The sequence below is a fragment of the Macaca fascicularis genome, chromosome 3, assembly GCF_037993035.2.
Source record: "Macaca fascicularis isolate 582-1 chromosome 3, T2T-MFA8v1.1".
Lineage (NCBI taxonomy): Eukaryota > Metazoa > Chordata > Mammalia > Primates > Cercopithecidae > Macaca > Macaca fascicularis.
Genome location: NC_088377.1, coordinates 123227352 through 123246562, shown reverse-complemented (window position 1 = coordinate 123246562; position 19211 = coordinate 123227352). Strand labels below are relative to the sequence as shown.

The 19211-nt window shown below is 34.8% G+C and overlaps 1 protein-coding gene across 4 annotated transcripts in view; it reads left to right on the top strand.

Annotated features, from left to right (window-relative positions):
* C1GALT1 (core 1 synthase, glycoprotein-N-acetylgalactosamine 3-beta-galactosyltransferase 1) overlaps nucleotides 1-18289 on the top strand; it is an 85965-nt gene extending 67676 nt beyond the window's left edge. For 3 of the 4 annotated variants that reach the window (XM_005550140.4, XM_015447710.4, XM_045388839.3), the window contains 3 exons: nucleotides 3610-3846; nucleotides 7499-8166; nucleotides 13232-18289. In XM_005550140.4, the coding sequence (XP_005550197.1) occupies nucleotides 3610-3846; nucleotides 7499-8166; nucleotides 13232-13435 (1109 nt within the window). In that variant the 3' untranslated portion in view covers nucleotides 13436-18289. The remainder of the gene's footprint in view (nucleotides 1-3609; nucleotides 3847-7498; nucleotides 8167-13231) is intronic. The other variant, XM_015447712.4, reaches the window with a different exon arrangement.
* Nucleotides 18290-19211: the final 922 nt, after the last annotated feature.

Genomic DNA, 19211 nt, shown 5'->3' with positions numbered 1-19211 from the left:
GGGGTATTTTCCCATTTCATTTTTTCTATTTGAATTATATTCTTTTGCTGTTTGTTTGTTTAGAGATTATATCATACATCCTTGGTCTTTTAAAAGCTATTGTTAATTAGTATTTTTTTTAACAGCTCCTGGACAGTGAAATGACTTTAGAGCTCTTAAACTCTGTGGCTCCTCCTTACACTTTTTGATGCCAGTTTTGTAATTTGTTTTAATGGTAATAATACTAATATCTTGTGAGACTTTCAAGAAAGGTTTTATATAGTCAGTATTTATTTGGATTTACTTACATACATACATACCCTTTTTATGACTCTCTCCCCCTTCCTACATCTCTGAATTTTTATATGAAATTCTTTTCCTTCTGCCTGAAGAATTCGAGTAGACCTTTTAGTGATAAATTCACTTAGGTTTTGTTTTTCTGAACGTGTTTTTAAGGCTCATTTTTGAAGGACATTTTTGCTGGATACAGAATGCTAGGTTGGTAGTTCTGTTCTTTTAGCACTTTAAAAATAGTTCACTGCAGTCTTGATTCTGTTGTTTCTGCTAAAATGTCAGCTGTCAATCTTATTACACCTTTTAAGTTTTTTTCTCTGTCCTTGGTTTTCAGTAGTTTGACTGATGTACTTAGGTAATGTTTTCTTTTTCTTTGTAATCTTTATTGGGTTTTGTAGATTTTTTTTTTTTTTTTAATGTAAGGGTTGGTACTCTGTCAGTATGGAAAATATTCAGTCATTATTTCTTTAAATACCACTTCTCCTGAGTTATATGTCTCCTCCCTCAAACGTTCCAGTTAACATTTAACATTAGACCCTTTCACTTTATTCTTTTTTTTTTTTTTTTTGCTCAATTCTTTTTCAATCCATTTGTTTTTCCATACTTCACTCTGCATATTTTTTTCTGACCTAGCTTTTTAGGTTATTAATTTTTTTCTTCAGCTGTGACTATTCTATGCCTAATTTCTTAATCTTGCCATTTAATTTCTTGACTTTATTAAGAATAGTTATTTCAAAGCTAATGATATGAAAATCTTGTCTTTTGGCTCTGTTTCTATTGTCTACTTTTTTGTGTTTAGCCATAATTTTCATATTGATGCCTGGTTGTTTTGGACGTTGTGTATCAAAATTTTGTCCATGTTGTATACCCAAAAAAAAAAAAAAAATGTAGTAATAATTTCAGGTTCTTCATGATTTTATATTTCTCCAGGAGAATATTTTTGCAGTTAGGCTAGGGTGGATCATCCAGTCAGTGTCTGAGATGACTCCAACGTAGACTTGAGCCCTTGTAAAGATTGGTCTATTTTTGTTTTGTTCTTATTCCCAGATTGTAGCCTTTCAGAGTCCTTGATAAGAACATAGGTGTTTCTCAGAACCTCTTCTCCTAAGCAGACTTTGGACATTAATTTTTGCTTAGCTTTATTGCCCTTATTGTTTTCTCTTTCAGAATCAGTCATGGTCTTGAGGATAGAGCTGTGCCAAATGTCTGGGCTGCTTCTCTCCTTTCTTCTTGCAGATTTTGGCCCTACTAATTCTCACTGCCTTGATATCTTACCAATGTCTTCAAACGTATATTTATATTTTTTTACATTTTGTTCAGTATTTCTGATTGTACTTGGTTGTTCTAAAAGAACCTAGTCAGCCATTCCAGACATATATGAAGTTGTTTTGTTTTTATTGTTGTAGTGGTGATTGTTAGTTTGTACCTTTTGCTTTCAAAAAATATTTTAAAGAAATTTTTATTTTTAGGGTTATATTTCCCAGACCTCTACTTTGACTACCCATTGCCCTCTGCTGTTAGTGGTGATTAAGTGAAGAGTTTGAGAAATGTAATGGAAAGGGCATGGGATTTTGTTTTGTTTTGTTTTGTTTTTGAGACAGAGTCTCTGTCACCCAGGCTGGAATACAGTGGCATGATCTCGGTCCTGCAGTCCTGCCTCTGAGGTTCCAGTGATTCTCCTGCCTCAGTCTCCCAGGTAGCTGGGATTACAAGCAGGCATCACTATGCCTGGCTAACTTTTGTATTTTTAGTAGAGATGGGGTTTCACCATGTTGGCGAGGCTGGTCTTGAACTCCTGACCTCAGGTGATCCGCCTGCCTTGGCCTCCCAAATTGCTAGGATTACAGGCATAAGCCACCATGCCTGGCTGGGCATGAGCTTTTTAAGCACGCAGACCTACATTCAAACTGTGGCTCCTCCTGATTGTGTCAACCTATATGAGTTACCTGTTTAAAATTACCTTTTTAAAATTTCTCTTTCCTCATCTGCAGATGGGTTTAGTGAGAATGAAAAAGGAAATTGAAATTAAATTTTATTTAAAGTGAAATAATGTATGAACAGCTTCTGGTATAAATAAATGCTTAGTAAACTTACTATTTTAATTATCTTGAGGAATAGGAAACTAGAGTTAAGACCAATCTTATAAGGAATTTAATAGAAATTTATAACTTCACCATGTAGTAATTGTTAACAAACCCTTAAAAAGGGCCTTTATGTTTGGTTTTGGGGCAGTTTAACACGCATCTGTGTCCCAGGTACCCTACTTAATCTCGTTAATATTATAGATTCCATCCAAGATCTTGCAGTATAGAGCAGAGGTCAGCAAACTTTTTCTTTTTTTCTGAGACAAGAGTTTCACTCTTTCGCCCAGGCTGGAGTGCAGTGCTGCAGTCTTGGTACACTGCAACCTCCACCTTCTGAGTTCAAGTGATTCTTCACCTCAGCTTCCCAAGTAGCTGGGACTACAGGTGCATGCCATCATGCCCAGCTAAATTTTTTACCATGTTGTCTTGGCTGGTCTCAAACTCCTGACTTCAAGTGATCCACCCACCGTGGCCTCCCAAAGTGCTAGGATTACAGGCATGAGCCACTGTGCCTAGCCAGCAAACTTTTTCTATAAAGGGCTAGGTAAGGTTTTTTGAGACATATTGCCTCTATTGTAGCTATTCACTCTGCTGTTTTAGGGCAAAAGTAGCCATAGTCAATATATAAATGAATGGGCATGGGTGTGCTCAAATAAAACTCTATTTACAAAAACAGGTGGCAGGCCAGCTTGGTCCATGGGTCCCCAAACTGTGCTGACCCTAGTCTTCCACAAACTAAAACTGTTTTTTACTTATTGTAAAGGATTGTTTAAAAAGAAGATGCAACAGAGACCACATGAGACCCAAAAAGCCAAAAATACTTCATTTCTAGTTCTTTACAGAAAGGGTTTTGCTAACTTTTGGGTTGGAGAATGGGTGGTGGTTGCTACCAAAGAAAAGGAAGTAGACTTCAGTACTCAGAGTTAACAGCAAAGAAAGAAAAACAACATGACAAGTAGTCTTAGATCCAGAAAGGATCCTCATGGGAAGAATAGGAAATTCTGTGTGCAATTCTGACATACTTATCCATACCCCACCCCAACTATGACTGTCCTACTAATTAATCTGTTTTTATGAATTTTCCATAGTGTGCTGTTTAAGCAGCAAATAGAGGGGTAAACTCATAGATAATAAATAGCTAAATACTGTTAGAAATTAACTTTCCATTATAGCTAAATGTTACCAGAATTTTTACTCCTGTTATATATCTAGTTTTGATTTTATAACATCCTGCTAATTTTTGTTCTTACAGAAATACACTTTCGGGAAATGGCCTCTAAATCCTGGCTGAATTTTTTAACCTTCCTCTGTGGATCAGCAATAGGATTTCTTTTATGTTCCCAGCTATTTAGTATTTTGTTGGGAGAACAGGGTGACATCCAGCCTAATGTTCTTCATAATGATCCTCATGCGAGGCATTCAGATGATAATGGACAGAATCATCTAGAAGGAGAAATGAACTTCAATGCAGATTCTAGCCAACATAAAGGTATGGTTTACTTTATTAAGGAGTAAATATAAGCAGTATTTTAGTCTAAATTTTGTCATATCCCTGTCTATATCTGTTGATTAAAATGGGCTATATATTCCAGATACTAAATAACAATTCTTGGTTTGCCTTGAGAGAAGGAATTGCTAAAACCCAGATTTATTTAGGGAATATTAATTTTGAATTAATTTTTAAGTAGAAATGGTTCAGAAACCATGATTTGGGGAAGGGCATAACTATTCATATTAGATTTGTTTCTGAAAATGTTTTTTTAGGTCCAGTTTTGTTATATGTGTGTCTTTGGTTTTTGTTACTTGTTTTGGTCATAGCTTTTGCTTAAGTCTTATTTTCCTAGAGAAACTTGAGGTATATATAAATTTCAATTTATATTTTTATAGTTAATATAACTTTTTTTTCCTCAAGAGGCACAAAGAACAAGGAAGTTAAAAACCAAGGATGCGTTCTAAAGACTTCATTTTCTCCTAGCCTCCTACCTCTAACCAGATTTTCTCAGTTGAGTTATTTATGTGTCCCTTAAGTGTTATCTCCAAGTTTCTGTCCTTTAGCTGTTTATCTGTGTGACATCATCAACCCTCATAATTTTAATTTCCATCTATTTCTTACTGTCTTTAGCCCAGTTCCAGACATTGTGGGAAGACATTAACACAATGCAAAGATCTCTGCAAAATATGGTTTGACAGAAAATAATATAAGTAGCTTGAAAACTATTGGAATTCTGGGATGCAGAGGGTCCACTATTCAGAGTTGCTTCTCTTCTCTTCCCAGTAATAATTACTTCTTCACTACCTCTCAATCAGAGGTTGAAGGGTGAGATTTCAAAGCCTGGTTCCGTTTTCTCAACTAGCAAACACATGCATACTATGTCATATTTTGGGATTGTTTATATAACAGTAATTCAGCTCTGAGCAGGTGCTCTGTGTTCTTACAGAACAGTTTGATCACTGTGTGTTTGCTCTGTAGCATAGCTACATGGCTTTAGATGATCAACTGGAGCCAGATTTCCCTACTAACAGTAGGCCATACTAGGCCTCACTATAGGCATGTGTATTAGATACATACTTGTCCAGCTCAATGACCTACAACATGTGGGGTATGCTAAAAGTTTGTCTACTCCCTTCAGACTCAGCATGTGTAAATTGAGTCTCCTTTTCCTTCCTACTCCTAGAAGTTGCTCTTCCTCCTCTATTCTTTATTTTATATAGCTCATTAGCATCTGTCAGTGCCAGAAATTATGAAATCATGGTAGGTGATTGCCTTCACATGCTAGCCAATTCCATTTATCAGTACATTCTATGATACTTCTTTACCATTTTTCATCTTTTCCTCTTAGTCCACAGTGCATTTCTGATTCAAACCTTCAGCTATACCCATGTACCTGCAGTCATCCAGACTTCACCATTCCTTTTGGTGAACTTATAACCTATTTTCTGTGTCATCTCTTTATTTTTATCTTTCTTTTTGTTCTACCCAGGTCCCTATATACTGCTCTGTAGGATTTATTAGCCACTACTTTCTTTTCCTTCAGCACATTGAATCCTTTGTTCATACCTCTATAATAACATGTCTTACTAGTTAGCAATTACTGGTTTGTGTGTCAGGTTCAGGCTCCCTGAATGGACTGACTTTCTCTGCAGCAGGAAATGTGTCTTACTCATTTTATTCATTTCCTGTGCCAGCCCATGCCCGGTACAAAGTAATTAGTGAATGAAAAATTATTTATCAGGCGGAGTGGACAAACCTGTCTTGCCTGAATGAAACAGATTGGGGATTCTTGCATTCAGTATTTCTGTCCATTCAAGGTTTGGTATATTTGTATAGCTAAGAGATTGGGCTCCTCAAGGATATGAGATGTCTATGCTTTCTGACTGAAAGTAAGGTGATTTTGTCTGCTATTGTCCTTTTGGATTGTGAATCTTGATATTCAGAGGGACATGATAATTTTTTTTTTTTTTTTGAGACAGAGTCTCACTCTGTCACCTGGGCTGGAGTGCAGTGGCAGGATCTTGGCCCACTGCAACCTCCGCCTCCCGGGTTCAAGTGATTCTCCTGCCTCAGCCTCCCGAGTAGCTGGGATTACAGGCGCCCGCTACTACGCCCGGCTAATTTTTTGTATTTTTTTTTTTTTTAGTAGAGACAGGGTTTCACCATGTTGGCCAGGCTAGTCTCAAACTCCTGACCTCATGATCCGCCCGCCTCAGCCTCACAAAGTGCTGGGATTACAGGCATGAGCCACTGCGCCCAGCCGGGACATGAGAATATTTTTATGTTCCACCCAGCTTTTCCCATTATTTCCTCTCAGTTGGTTAACTAGTATATTATGCCTTCGTTGTTAATTTCTCATAGGACTAAGTAACTTACTGTTTGACCTTAATTTTAAGCACATACTTCATCAGGATACTGCCCAGAACATTGCTACTGAAAGTCAGTTCATAGACTCATTCTGGTCCTATAACTAAAGAATGGCTGCTTATTTGGGAGTAAGCAGAAACTTTTATTGTAATTGGAGTAATTTTGTCTGAAGCTAAAAATAAAAATATAGGGCTTGTGTTTTATATTTCTGTTAGTTTTGTTTTTCTTATAATTCATTTTTATCCTATTTACACAGTATAGACCGGTATTAGAAATAAAAATTGGCCTTTCACCACAGATAGCTTAAGAAGTACTCATCTAGAATCTCATCATTGAGCTCTTCCTGTACACCAGTGTTACTCAAAATGCGGTCCTGGCCTGACAGTTTGTAAACTGTTTGTCTGCACAAGATAATGAGGTTACACTAGGATGTAAATCAGTTTTAAGCTCACTGCTTAGTTAAGTGGACATTTTGGTTGGTTGGTTCTAATGGTAGGCCTTTTTCAAAGCAATGTGTTGCTTTATATTCTGGTATAAGCTCCTTATTTCTTTGCAAACCAGTAGTTTAAAGAGCACTGCTCTAGTCTTGGAATTGCCACGTCTACCATTGTTCTTTTCTGTTTTTGATTGGTGGATTTACATTTTGGAATGAGGTATGTTACTATCAGGAAGTAATCTCAACTCCTGTGCTTTGAACTTTTACCACCTCTGGGTACTTGTAGAAATTCTTTATAGTTGATTCTTGTGAACTTCAAAAATGAACTGCCACTTCAGCAGCATGTCTTTCCTGCTCTTCAGAAACTCATTCAGAGCAGTTAGAAATTTCTGTCAATAATCTATTAAAAACCAGCTGCTTTCTTCTATGAAGTGCCAAGCAGAGACTATTTAAGGCAGCATTTAGCATGGCTATGAAGCACCAGGGGAACTTATTAAAATGCTGATTCTGATTCAGTGGGTCTGGGTTGGGGCCTAAGATTATGCATTTCTAACAAGCTCCCAGGTGATGCTGTTGCTTTTAATTGGTAAACTACAGTTTGAGAAGAATTTAGATTATAATGTCAACTCTTATTAGCCCCAGTGATGTCTTGGATAACACTGACGTGAAACCAATAAATCAGAATGTCAGTTTACATTAGGATGAGTTTTGCTTTCCTTTGGCTAAATCACTAATAGAGGGATAAATAGGAGGACCTTTGAAATTAGGAAAATGCTTTCTTCAGTATAATTTATTAATATTTGGATTTTACATCTATGTAAATAACTTTTTAAAATATTTTAATAGATGAGAACACAGACATCGCTGAAAACCTCTATCAGAAAGTTAAAATTCTTTGCTGGGTTATGACCGGCCCTCAAAACCTAGAGAAAAAGGCCAAACATGTCAAAGCTACATGGGCCCAGCGTTGTAACAAAGTGTTGTTTATGAGTTCAGAAGAAAATAAAGACTTCCCTGCTGTGGGATTGAAAACCAAAGAAGGCAGAGATCAACTATACTGGAAAACAATTAAAGCTTTTCAGTATGTTCATGAACATTATTTAGAAGATGCTGATTGGTTTTTGAAAGCAGATGATGACACATATGTCATACTAGACAATTTGAGGTGGCTTCTTTCGAAATACGACCCTGAAGAACCCATTTACTTTGGGAGAAGATTTAAGCCCTATGTAAAACAGGGCTACATGAGTGGAGGAGCAGGATATGTACTAAGCAAAGAAGCCTTGAAAAGATTTGTTGATGCATTTAAAACAGACAAGTGTACACATAGTTCCTCCATTGAAGACTTAGCACTGGGGAGATGCATGGAAATTATAAATGTAGAAGCAGGAGATTCCAGAGATACCACTGGAAAAGAAACTTTTCATCCCTTTGTGCCAGAACACCATTTAATTAAAGGTTATCTACCTAGAACCTTTTGGTACTGGAATTACAACTATTATCCTCCTGTAGAGGTAAGTTTAGAAATTTTATTACTATGTTAATACTTGGACTGACTGAATTTTGTTGATAAAAATGTGTTAATATGTGTATGTTTCTTTAGTACCAATAATGAGGACTCTTTCTTATTTTTGTTTTTGAGACAGAGTCTCACTCTGCCTCCCAGACTGTAGTGCAGTGGCGCATCTCCGCTCACTGCAAACTCCACCTCCCAGGTTCACACTGTTCTCCTGCCTCAGCCTCCTGAATAGCTGGGACTACAGGTGCCTGCCACCCACCACGCCCGGCTAATTTTTTTGTATTTTTAGTAGAGATGGGGTTTCCAAGACCATTAGCCAGGATGGTCTCCTGGCTTTGTGATCCACCAGCCTCGGCCTCCCAAAGTGTTGGGATTATAGGCATGAGCCACCACACCCGGCCCTTTCGTAGTCTTTTTAAATAGAGTGACAGTATAACAAAATAGATGAGAACAGGGACATCAGCAGTAGTCACTTAGCAAACATCTCTTGGTTATATGCCAGGCACTGAGAATGTAGAAGTAAATCACAGCCAAATTCCAGTTCTCGTGAACCTTACATTCTGGATGAGGAGATATACAGTAAACAGGCAGACTTATAAAGATAAAATAGGATTTTAGTAGTAAGTGCCCTGAAGAAAAATAAGCCAAGTAAAGGGATGTAGAGTGATCCAGAATGGGATGGAGTCCTCTGGTTTGGGTGATTAAGGAAGGCCTCTCAAAGAGGTGACTTTTGAGCAGAAACCTGAGTGATATTAGAGAGCAAGCTGTGTGAAGATCTGCGTAAAGAGCCTTCTAGTCATCAGGAGGACTTAGTGGAGGTTCAGAAAGACCTAGAGTCAAATCCTGCTCTCCCACTTAATAGCCGAACGACTTGTCTGACTTCTGAGCCTTAGTTTCCTCATTTGTAAGATGGACATAATGTACTTGTCTTATTTAGTTGTAATTACAACATAGTACAGCCCTTCACACAGTAAGCATTTAATAAGCCTTGGCTCACATTCCTGAGAATTGTATCTAAAATACATTATTTTATGAAGTATTCCAGTTGTACAAATATTTCAGAATATGCATTGTACTTATGCCCCAATCTTTACCAAATATTAATCTTTTACCACATTTGTTTCAGAGTTTTTTAAAGAAAAAAATGCTATAGTTGAGGCCTGTGTACCCTCTCCAACCTCCTTCCCTGGAGTTAACCACTGTCATGAATTTAATATTACTCATTAACATGAATGTTTCATATTTTTCTACATGTTTATGTATCAATAACATATAATATTGTTTTTCAGATTTTTAAATAAGCATCTTTCTACAACTTCCCCTTTTCATACAACATTGAGATTTATCAATGTTAATTATGTATATGCTATGTTCACTATTATAAGCATTGCTTCAGTGGATAATTGAATGAGACCGGGGATCATGAAACCTAGTTCTCTATGCCTTCTTTTCTCTGGACCTAACATATAAATAATAGACTTCATGCTACTACTCTCATCTTCATAAGGCAATGCTTTCAGATCATCATCTGGAACAGTGATTCTCAACCCAGGGCAATTTTGCCTTCAGAGGACATTTGGCAAGGTCTGGAGACATTTTTGGTTGTTACAGCTAGGAGGCTGCTACTGGCATCTAATGGGTAAAAACCCACTACATTATAAACCTACTAATTGCTAAACATCCTAAAATGCACAGGACAGCCTCCTACAACAAAGAATTACTCTTGCCCAAAATGTCAGTAGTACCATGGTTCAGAGATCCTGTCCTAGAACATCTGACCCGAGCTTTAGGTAATCAGCTTTAAAAGGAAACTTTTCATAATCTGTTTTTCTGTTTTAGTGAGAGTACCACTTTGGATGCTTGTTTGATGTAAACTTTTCTTAATATATTCTGACCATTCCAAGATGACTTGATCTTTTCCTTTCTTAATTCTGTATCCTTTTCCCATATAAAAAATTTACCCAAATTCAAGAATATAAACATGTAGCAAATACATCCAAATGCACATAAGATATTACTGAGAGTATCTGATGTTGGGTATACATACAAGAGTAGCAAAGGGACATCATAGTTGTCATTATTTTGTAAACAGTAAAATAGCCTCCCTTTCAAAAGTACTGCCTATAATTCCTGTTTGCAAATAAAGTATACCTAACAATATGCTTTATATGAACAAAATAAATATAGTGCATCCTTTATTTACATTGTAGTGGTTTATTAAATGGATGGCACATTTGTTCTTTCTATAAAAATTTATCCAATTATATTGAAGAACATAAAACAGAATTCAGAGTACCAAAATTGACCCATCAATCTGACATTGCCTGTTCTTCATCAGGAGATTCTTACATAAACCCAATGTGAAACTAAAATTCTATTATTATTCATCTATCATTTAGTAAGTTTTCTTCCCCCTAAATGAGTTTAAATCTTATACTTTTTTTTCTATGTACTAATTACTGAAAATACAGAAAATTTTTATCTAGCGAGTCAGGGTAAAAGATACTCTAATTCATGAAAGAGTTACATTCCTAAATTTCTTGTTCAGAACTGACTCTTAAGCAGTTCCCTTCCCACTCCACCTTCTTAGTAATAGACTTTTCACCAGAGAAGTTGCAGTGAGTGTTAATATGGTAGATTTAAAATATATATGTAATTGTTTATGTATATCTCTCTACATGAAAAATTGACTTTTCTGTAGGTCAGAAGTGGTCAAATATGATTTATTTTATTCTTCAGTTTCATTTATTCTGTCTGAAACATATTAGTACATAATTGAGGTAGAGAGCTCCTGATTTTTTTAAATTGTTAACTAATTATTCTACTGCCATTTTTTAACTCATTACTGATTTAAAATATCTCGTTTATCGTACACGATAGCCCTTACTTGTAGTAGGATCTATATCTGGGATTTCAGTTCTATGCCATTGTTCTAATTTGATTTTGGCCCAGCACCATATTATTTTGAACCTTGTAGCTTTACAGTAATTTTAAGTTATTATTCTAAGGGCAAATTAACTCTTCTTTTTTTCTAAGTGTTTTGGCAACTCATTTCTTTATCTTTGCATACAAGCTCATTAATTTAGGGATAACTGCCAAGGATTTTTTTTAAGTTGCCTTTTAGGTCCTTTGGTCAAGTTTTATAAACCATTTCCATAGGTACGCAATATTTCTGTTACTGTTCTACTTGGGCTTTTTAAAAACTTAACCTTTTTACTGATATATATGAAAACTTATTTGTTTGGTTTTCTTTTTAAGCATCTTTAAAATCTGGCTTTGTAACTGAATTCCCTATTCTGATGATTCTTCGCTTGAGATTCTTGAGTTTTTTGGGTAACCATAATTGTCTGCTAGCTCTTGTTTTCTAATAATTATAGCTTTTTTCTTTTATTGTCTTTTATTGCATAAATGCCTAACAGAATCCTGACTATCCAGTAAAATATAGAGTAACATAATTAATGCAGTAAATCTTATCAAAAATATTAATTATTTTAGAGAACATAAAAATTGCTTCCAGAGGTCAGCAATTTAAAACTATTACTGGTCTAGTCCTTAAGTTTAATATGCACTGGACAGGATAGTAGTCACTAAGGTACATGTGGTTATTGAGCACTTGAAATTTGGCTAGTCCAAATTGAGACATGCCATAAATAAAATACACACCTGGTTTCAAGAATGGTTTAATTAATCATTGTAAAACTATTGCATGTTAAAACAATATGATGAAATTTTTCCGTTAAATAAATTTCATTTTTTTTTCTTTTTTTTACATTTTTAATGTGGCTACTATATGGCTCACATATCTGTTGGACAGAGCTAGTTTAGATAATCACAAGTTGACCTATCTGGTTATTTTTCCTATTTGCTTTTATTCTGGTATTTCCTAAAGGTGCAAGACTAGGTTGTCTAAGAATCCACATACCCAGTGTGTGTTTCAAAGGAAAGTTCAGAGATAACAGCAGAGAAAATGCAGCGGACAGTTTGATAACTTTTACTACACTGTAAGCTACATACTTCCAAACATGAATTACTAGATTTATTAAATATTCAATCATTATGCATCTTCTCTTGGAACTTGCTAGACTATCTCCCTCATTCTTTACAAAGATGTCAGATGGAGCCTGAAGTTTTGTTGGAGTCACCTGGATGACACCAACGTTCTCCAGATACCAATTCTGACTCTAGGTTGACTGCTTAATTCGTCTCTTTTTGTCTTCTTAATTTTATTGCTTTCTTGTTCATTGTATTGTTTTATTTTAAACTTTGTTCTCATACCAACCCTATTAGGAATTTATGAGAATTACATAATTGGACAGAGGTTTAAATCTGACCTACCTGAGGGCCACCTGATACGATTTTTCAGTCAATAATAGCTAACATTTATTGAGCACTTATTTTAAGCAAAGGGTAATTCCACGCATTTTACACACATTGTCTCCTTTAAATAACCACCTTTTACAGATGTGGAAATTGAATCTTATAGAGAATAAATAGCTTACTCAAAGTCGTATACTAGCCCACAAAATTTGGGTTCAAACCCAAGTCTAGCTTGAGAGCTTTGTCTCAAATACTGTACTGTATGGGTTGATATATATAGATGAAGTGTATTGGGTTGTAGACACCTAATGAGCAAGGCTTTGTAGTCACTGAATGCCCCAGAGGTATCTTTCCGAGTCTGAGCCATGCAAAAAATTACAGTGAGAAAATTAGGAAGAGAAAGCAGATGTTGGAGATTTATCCTTTGTATGGCTGCTCCTTTGATTTGAAGAAATCTCAATAATTTTATCTGCTAAAGAGTGTGAGAGAATATTATTTCAGTTAAAAATACTTTCCACAATTTCACTTGGTTTCACCAATTTCAATTAGTTTTAAATCATTAGGACATCTAAGTAAACTATTGATTTATTCCACAGGTCTAGTATATTAGGTTCCTTTGCTTTACCTTGCCATCTTTAATGTTTGCATTCTTTTAAAATTACATTGTCCTTTATAAGTATGTAAATATTGTATGCTAGCAATGTGCTGTTTATTAACAATGCCTGTTTCCACTGCTTTTTTAGGGTCCTGGTTGCTGTTCTGATCTTGCAGTTTCTTTTCATTATGTTGATTCTACAACTATGTATGAGTTAGAATACCTCGTTTATCATCTTCGTCCATATGGTTATTTATACAGATATCAACCTACCTTACCTGAAGATATACTAAAGGAAATTAGTCAAGCAAACAAAAAGGAAGATACAAAAGTGAAGTTAGGAAACCCTTGAAAGAAAATCATGAGTGAACAAAGGTAAAATGTCTAGCATTGCACTGAAAAAGGACTTCTGCATTTCTGACATAGAACACTGGAATCCCAGTGAGGAATTCTAAGTGAACATTCCTTATAGAAACCTTTCACATGAATGACTATAAACTGAAGCTTTAAATGAGCTGTGAAGTCTGTTAAAATGTGTTTTGATACAGTAATATATAAATATATCTATATATATGAAGAACTTGTGTTTTTAAAATGGTGGCCAGGTAGAGGAATTAGAAAAGAGATTTTGTTGCCTGTTTTCTGACCATCTGTATTATTGTCACTGAGAAACTAAAATTAAATTAAATTTACTAAAACTACACTGCACCATGTTAGTAATAAACAGATCTGCCTTAAAGAAAATTTTAGAAAGAAATATTGTTGCTCAGTGTTGTTAATACAGCTCAAGAATTGAGTTTATATTTGCAGTATGATATAAATGATCCACCCCCCTCCACACACACACACACAGAGTTTTTGTCTAATGAAAATGTTGCTGTGATTATTTATAATTGGTAGTATTTCTTCCAGAAGAAGCTAAAATAAAACTGGCACTTACCCTGAAGTGCATTAATAAAACCACACTTTAAAATTATCATGGGCCTTGACTATATTATATACTTGATTCTAATTGGTAATCTTTTACGGAATCTCTGTTGTCTCTCTTCTAAATATGTTTAGCCACTCTTGAATACCATTCTCCACTATTAATTTACTCAAACCATTCATAGCATTTGTAAACATGTATTTTACAATATTTGTTCCCAAATTTACCCATTGTTAATTATGAGTAACTAATAAATTTAATGCTATTTGAGGATGCTTTTCTCATAACAGTGCCACTCTCAGGAATTACTGACATTTTAAATTGATTATTTTAAACTCTTTCCAACTACATAGTTATGGTTTATTTCATTGTCATCCTGTTGAGATGAGAACTTGTTTGTGCCTTTCATAACTTGTTTAAAGCAGAGTTTTAAAATTCATTTATAGGATCTGAGGTGACTGTTAGTTACAGTGGCAAGATTTTGACAAGAATTAAAAACAATAGAAAATGCAGACTGCTTAAACAAAAATGTTATATATTGAAAGAGTAGATACTTAATTTATAAATAAGTCTGAAAGTTGATGCTATTTTGGGATAATTGTTTTGCTAATGGATAGTTCTAACAACGCAGAATAACTAGTCAAGACTGTCATCAAAAACATTCACAAATGTTTCATTCTATTTTTAGTGACTCTGTTTAAAGAGTTTCTGAAGGGAAAGAAATTTTTTATTTTTATTATGTTTAGCAGTACTCAGTGTGTCATAACAGAATATTTTACAGACTTTCTATGAGATTATTTTTATGGTACAAAAGATTTACATTTCCCTTATGTTTATCATTATGCCAATTTTACATAGCTGTCGTGCCACTGACTCTGCTATTTAGCTAGGTAATTCCTTTTTTCGGAGACCGCCTCACTCTGTCCCCCAGGCTGGACTGCAGTGGTGCAATTCTCCTGCCTCAGCCTCCCGAGTAGCTGGGATTATAGGCACGTGCCACCACACCCAGCCAATTTTCATATTTTTAGTAGAGATGGGGTTTTGCCACGTTGGCCAGGCTGGTCTTAAACTCCTGAACTCAAGTAATCCACCCGCCTCGGCCTCCCAAAGTGCTGGGATTACAAGTGTGAGCCACAGCGCCCAGCTAGCTAAGTAATTTATATTTATTGTGCCAAAACATGTCAAAATCATGACCTCTTTGAATGGTATATTTGAGAGGATGTTCATTTCATTGGCTAACCATGGACTACTCTGCCCACATAGTGAAAACATGCACCAATTTTTACCTATTACCATGGTAGTATCATCTGCCAAAATTTCAAGGCATTCATTTGATTCTTTGAACAACTCTTCACCATGGTGTGTACATGAATTTTCATATGTGTTACTTGACTAGAAGTATAAATGGTTTACTATAAATATCCAAAAACCTTAAGATTTGCTCATAGGAAATGAATGTTATGATGAATCCTGGGCTCTAGAGTCAGACTTGCTTGGATTTAAATTCTTGCTCCAACACTTACTGTTTTTGTAACCTTGAACAATTTTACTTAATCTCTCTGTGTCTCAGTTTCCTCATCTGTAAATTAGGGATGATAATACTGCCTACCTCACAGGATTTTTATGAGGATTAAATAAATGTAAGGTTCTTAGAACACTGTCTGTCCCAGAATAGGGAGCAATAAATAGAAGACTGTATTATTATTCTGTTACCTTGGAGTGTAAATACTGCATTTAAGTGAATGAAAAATTTGCTTTGACCAGATAAGGAAATAATAGCTATTATTTATCAAGTGCCAACTGTATGCTAGGTACTGTACTTAGATAATCTGTGTATAATAGTGTTAATCCTCAAAATTTGGGTGTTTTTCCCCTATTATAGATAAGGAAACTGAGGCTCAGAGAATTAAAGTAACTTTGTCACTGTCACAAAGCTAGTAAGTAACAGAGGTAGGATTTATATTCAAACCCTATGTGTTCATTTGAACTGTCTCAGGCTTGGGGTTATTCATTTAGCATTATTTCCATTTTTATGTATATGTTATGTGATATCTGATACAATGGCCAGTAATAGTCAAATTAACCCAGCCAAATTGTCAAAGTGATTCTTAAACTGTGGTTCTCACACTTGCCCAGGATGTTGTTCAATGCAGATCTGAAAACCCCAATCTCAGAAATTCTAATTTAAGCATGGGGCCCAAGAGTATGCATTCTTACCAGATACCCTAGGGCAGCGATTGTCAAAAGTGTGGTCCCAGCAAACAGCATTAACATCACCTGGGAACTTTGTTGGAAATGCAGCCTCTCTCAGGGCTCCATCTCAGATCTACTAAATCAGATACTCTAAGGGCAGGGGCTAGCAGTTGTGTTTAAGCAAACTCTGCAGGTGTCTTTCTTATCCTAGTTTGAGAACCAGTACCCAACAACCTACGTGATTGTGGTGCAAATAGTGTTTGAAACACACGAAGATTACTGCCCCATTACTAAGACATTTTTCAAAAAGCATGTTTTAAATCACTGTAGTACAGGATCACACTATATTAAATCTAAAATAAAGATAACTTAAAGGGTCATTGGATCATTCATTCTGGCCAAATTTTTAGCTTCTCCAAAGTGACTAATATCAGGGCCCACAATAAAATCTGTAATTCTCCAAGTTTAGTAATTTTATGTTGAGGCAGGAAGGGTTCATTAAGTACTAATAAGTACATAATTTATTAAAAGCATACATAAGTGTCATCAAAAAGTTCCACAATTGTTAAAAAAAAAAATTGAAGTAGTAAATGCTATTTTATAACATACATTTTTCTGCTAATTCATTGTTTTGTTTGACCTAATAAAGCAAAAGAAAAACAAAAAAGCAATTCTCCAAGTACTTCATAGAGCACATAAAATCAGATTTCATGATGATGATGTAGTTACTATCTTTTAGATTAAGATCTTTGTTATTTGGTAAATGATTTTAGTATGGTTTCAAAACATAAGGCTTTTGATGTCTTATGCTCTCTAATAATGGTATGCTTGTATTTTCTAGTGGAAAGTTCATAAAGCAGATTTTTGTCCCAGTTTGCTTTCAAATACGAATTTCAGAGGAGTTTTTCTTACTGTAATGAGGTATGAAAATAAATCACTGATCAGCTCTTAATATTTTTTTAATATGGAATTGGATTTGAGCATTAAATTTGCTAACTGGTTAGTTTCACAGTTTTCTTGAGTATTAATTTTTCCCTTGAGACTGTCAAACTATAGTTATTACCAGGTTGATGCACTATTTATTATACTTGAAAGAATCCCTTGATTAAATTATATCTAGCATTTTATTTGCCATTTAAGTTTTCAGTTCATTAGACTATTATTCTTTGACAGTTTCTGCCTTGTGTTTATTGCCCTTCTTTATTTGCTTTATTACTAACTTCCATTTTCTAGTTACTCTTAAATGCTGCCTTCACAGAGTTAATTTGGCTGTTAATAGTGATTAGAATTTTTATTACTTAATTGATAATTTTAAACCTACTAACTAGGGTTCCCTATAAAACGGAAAGTAAAAGTCTAAGAATAATGCCTGCTGGCTTTGGAGATACTTGCCCTGCTTAAAAATCTATAATTTTAAATTAATTCTACATCTACAATTATTAAAGGAAGTAGTTATTTGGATTCTTCCACTCACCCTTTTCTCAAAAACAACAACAAAAAAAATCTCATTTGCTTTATTTTTCTGCTTTATAGTAGGCCTGACAGAAACATACTGAAGCAATCTGGCAGACAACGTGTGGTAGATTTTATGCTAAATGTTAATGTAACCTCTGTTGATTTTTTTAAAAATGTGTTTATATATAAGATTTGAAATAAAAACTTTAATACAGGCTAGAATAAGGAATTTTACAAATTCTCTTTAGAGAAACCAACTCTAAAGTTTTAGAGTTGAATTGTGCTCTATTTCAACTCCCTTACCTCTCTAGTTTTCAGTTTATATTAAGTTTTAGTAACTTTGCAGGGCCTTGCAAATTAATAACCTACATGAAGTATATTATTAGAGGGAAACTAATCTTACTGCTAAGCAGTGTGTTGTACTACATAGTGAATGTTTGTGTTTTGGAATTTAAAAATTATTTAAGGTAATGGTGTTATGAATGGTTTAAAAATGTCTGGTGACTTGCTTATTTTAAGTGATCACCATTAAGTCAGAAAAATGTATTTTTAAATGTTTCTTGAAGTGCCTTTTGAACATTTTTAAACAGCGGATTTAAATAATGCATAAAATAAATTGCCGTGTTCAAAGTTGTTTCATCTGATTATTTTTAACCAATATAAAAGTTGTGAGATAAATGTTGTCTTTTATGGGTAGTTTGGGGCTATTTTTCCAAAAGTATAAAATTGTTTTCTCATCAAAGCTATTTAGTTTGAATAGGCTTACATAAGTTTTACTGCAATATGTATTACTTACTTTAAAGCAACAAAATATTCCACCTCTGACTGAGAATAATATACTGTGAAAAAATTAGAAACACTCTGTAGTCCAGGTAAGTGTGTCTGGATGGGTGGGGGCAGAGGAGGGGAGAGAATCTCATATATTTAGAGAGAGATTGCTTCTGTGCTCCTTGGTATATTTTGATCTATTGCATACACAGAGAAATTAGTTTATTCAACAAATAATTGTGCCAAGCATCTGCTAGAAATACAGTGGTGAGCAAGACATACAGGATGTCTTAATTCTAGAGTTAGAAAATAAGCTAATAGATGAATAAACAAAGTATTTCAGAGAGTGGTATTAGGAAAATAAAAATATTATCAGAACAATTTTCTGGATGGGGTATTAAGGAAGACTAGGAAGTAACATTTGAGCAGAGACTTGAATGTTGAATAACAGACACTTTATGTACTTCAGAAATTACTTTTATCTATGAAATTATTTGTTCCAACTATGTGTTTAAAAAACAAAAAAGTTTCCACCCTTGCTTAATCATGCTGTGGGTATATGTATATATGAAGGCTTACTGAAATGTAAACTATAGGCTGAAAAACTTTGTGTTTTTAGGCATACTTCATCCAGAGCTCAAGTCTATTGATAGATTTGTCTGGGAGTTTCAGGATATGAATAAAAATAGACGTAGTATTTTATGTCTTCCTAGGCAAACAGTTACAAATTTCATAAGGCCCTTGAGTCTAGCCTATATATCTTGATTTTTCAGTAATCTACTAC